Source organism: Cicer arietinum, chromosome 5, assembly GCF_000331145.2.
Source record: "Cicer arietinum cultivar CDC Frontier isolate Library 1 chromosome 5, Cicar.CDCFrontier_v2.0, whole genome shotgun sequence".
NCBI classification, from domain to species: domain Eukaryota; kingdom Viridiplantae; phylum Streptophyta; class Magnoliopsida; order Fabales; family Fabaceae; genus Cicer; species Cicer arietinum.
In genome coordinates, this window is record NC_021164.2 from 54,899,524 (window position 1) to 54,902,000 (window position 2,477).

Sequence of the window (2,477 nt, forward strand, 5' to 3'; positions counted from 1 at the left end):
TTTTGAGGCAATTGTATGATTGGAGGTGGTCTGGAGGAACTAGCATCAGAGTACCTGGCACTAGAAGTTCTTGAAAAACTTAGTTTTACCCTACCATCATTGTATTGTATGACTTCTTTAAGATTGTTGTTTGGTTTTGACTGTTCAAGAGGTTGTGGTCTAACAGCTCCTTCTAGAATTCATTCTTCAGGAAGATCAATATCTTTCCAAAGGATGGTTTTTGGAATAACAGTGTTTCCTTTGTTAGATCAGTGTGTAAAAATAGTGTTTCGCCCTTTTTGTTTTCAATATTTTTTGTTGCCGTAAAGGGTGAAAACATTGCTTTGTAATGGACTCTGTAAATAATAGCTACGAGAATAGATTCTTCTATCATTTTGTAATTATGAGTTTTGATTTGTAACATGAGAGAATTTGCGATGTTTGGGTCTTTTAAAGACAAAGAAAAATTTGGATAACATCCAAACCAAATTGGTCATTGACATAGACTAGATTCAACTATACTTATAATTGAATCTTGAAAGTTCAAGAACCTTGCATCTCGTAGGACACATAGGATTGAAGTGTTTAATCATTCCCTTGTTAGAGGTTTTATACCAACTTGAACAAGACCTATATGTATGAAATTATAGTTCATGTCAGCGTGTTTTTTGAGTGTTTTTTATGAAAGTAGATTTATTGTTTCAAAAGGATTAGAAAGAGTAACATCACGTTCCTCCGTTTTGATAACATAATCGGTTTTTAATAGATTTTTGAAAAGACTAGATACATAGACCTCATCTTTTTTTATTTTTAGGATTTGCCAATTGTTTATAGATTTTTGGAAGTCTTCAATAGTGATTTCTTCACTATTGTGATTTCTTCACTATTGATAGATTTCGTTTTTTCTGAGAAGTTTTGGGTAGAAGGAGTGGAGAAAGAAAAAGTTATACTCAATAATTTATCTTTAGATATAATTAATTGATTTTCTTAAGAACCTTAAATAACTCAACTCAATATTTGTTTGGCTTTTGTAGATTGTAGCAAAAAAACCATAAAGAAAATTGAAATAAAGGAAAAGTAAAGGCATTTACATTCTAAAAAAACTAACAGAATTTACATAATTTTTGTTTTGTTTTTTCACTTTGCTCTCTAGCTAATGTTACTAATTTAAAACTTCGTTACTCTCTCTTTCTAATACCCTAATTTTTTTTTCCCAACGGTTTTGATTTCTTATTTAAATTCTTTGTTAATAATCAAAGCAAATTAAACGCTCTCTACCAGCATTGGTCCGTTTCCCATCTCCTGCTCGTATAATATCCCGAATACCGTTTCTGCGTCGCCGGCGCTGTAAACCGCCGGTTCCTTCCGCCGTGCACCGCCATCAGTGACAGATCGTAAATAGCTCTCGCCGATGGATCAGACAACGTCTTGTAAGCGTTGCGTATCTCAATGAAGTCTCCGTCGTCACACTCCGGCAACCGACGCGCCGCCGTATCGGGATGGTAAACCTTCGCTAGACTCCGGTAAGCTGATTTAATTTCCGTCATAGATGCGCCTGGTTCCAGTCGTAGTACCTCGTAGAGACTCGTCGCCGGCCGCCGCGTCTCGACTACCGCCGCAACGGCTCTGACTGAAACACGGCGGCGATTTGCGCAAACGGAACTCGGCTTACGATGAAACCTGGCGGAGGTGGAGCAGTCGTCCGCGAAGCGAAATGGCCTGACGGAGGGAAGAACGGTGAGGCTGAGTGTGGCCGTCATCGGAAAACTAAACGGAGAATTTGATGTGTTGTTTTTGGAGAGAAGGATAAAATAGGAATTACGAAATGTTAGAAATGTTGTTATATGCGGTGAGACAATGTGTGGTGAGATGGTATATATAGAGGTTAATGAGAAGAGTGTTTATAGATTGAAGGGTATAAGGGTAATTGAGTTTGCCACGAAGGATGGATGTTTAACTGTGTGGGGTCTGTTAAAGAAAAAGAGAGTGTAACAAATGCTACAGTACGTTTTGAAAGGGCTTCTAGAATGCCTGGTTATTGTAGGGTCCACGTCACTCGTTCTTAACTTCTTTAATATTTTTAATTCTATAAGACTCAACTATCGACATTCACCAAGCTTTGAAACATCAATTTACCATTTAGTTTAACTCGTTTAGTTTAAACAGACATATCCCATTCCGTACAAATTTAATTAATCATACTTCAATTTTATCATTTTTTATAAATTTTATTGTATTTATAAATATTTTACCGTTATACACTATTAATTTAATAACTATTTATTGCATCGCATTTATATCTTAACTCTATGCTAAGTGTTATGACTCGGTAACTTGATGCTGGTATTATCTAAAAGTGAGAACAAAATAACCATAAAAAATATGCGTTGAATGCTAATTTAAATTAGTAAAATATATTTGCGTTCATATGATTCCCCAAGTTATTAATATTAAAGTAGAAAATATAGAATTAAAATATGTAGAAATTTGTTATAAAA

General features: G+C 35.1%; 1 protein-coding gene across 1 annotated transcript; it reads right to left on the reverse strand.

The window, feature by feature from the left end:
• Positions 1 to 1,046: 1,046 nt before the first annotated feature.
• On the reverse strand, positions 1,047 to 1,836 carry LOC101492437 (chaperone protein dnaJ 11, chloroplastic-like). The gene has a single exon (XM_004500109.4). The coding sequence runs from the start codon at positions 1,737 to 1,739 to the stop codon at positions 1,254 to 1,256; it is 486 nt and encodes a 161-aa protein (XP_004500166.1). The 5' UTR covers positions 1,740 to 1,836; the 3' UTR covers positions 1,047 to 1,253.
• Between the last annotated feature and the right edge of the window lie 641 nt (positions 1,837 to 2,477).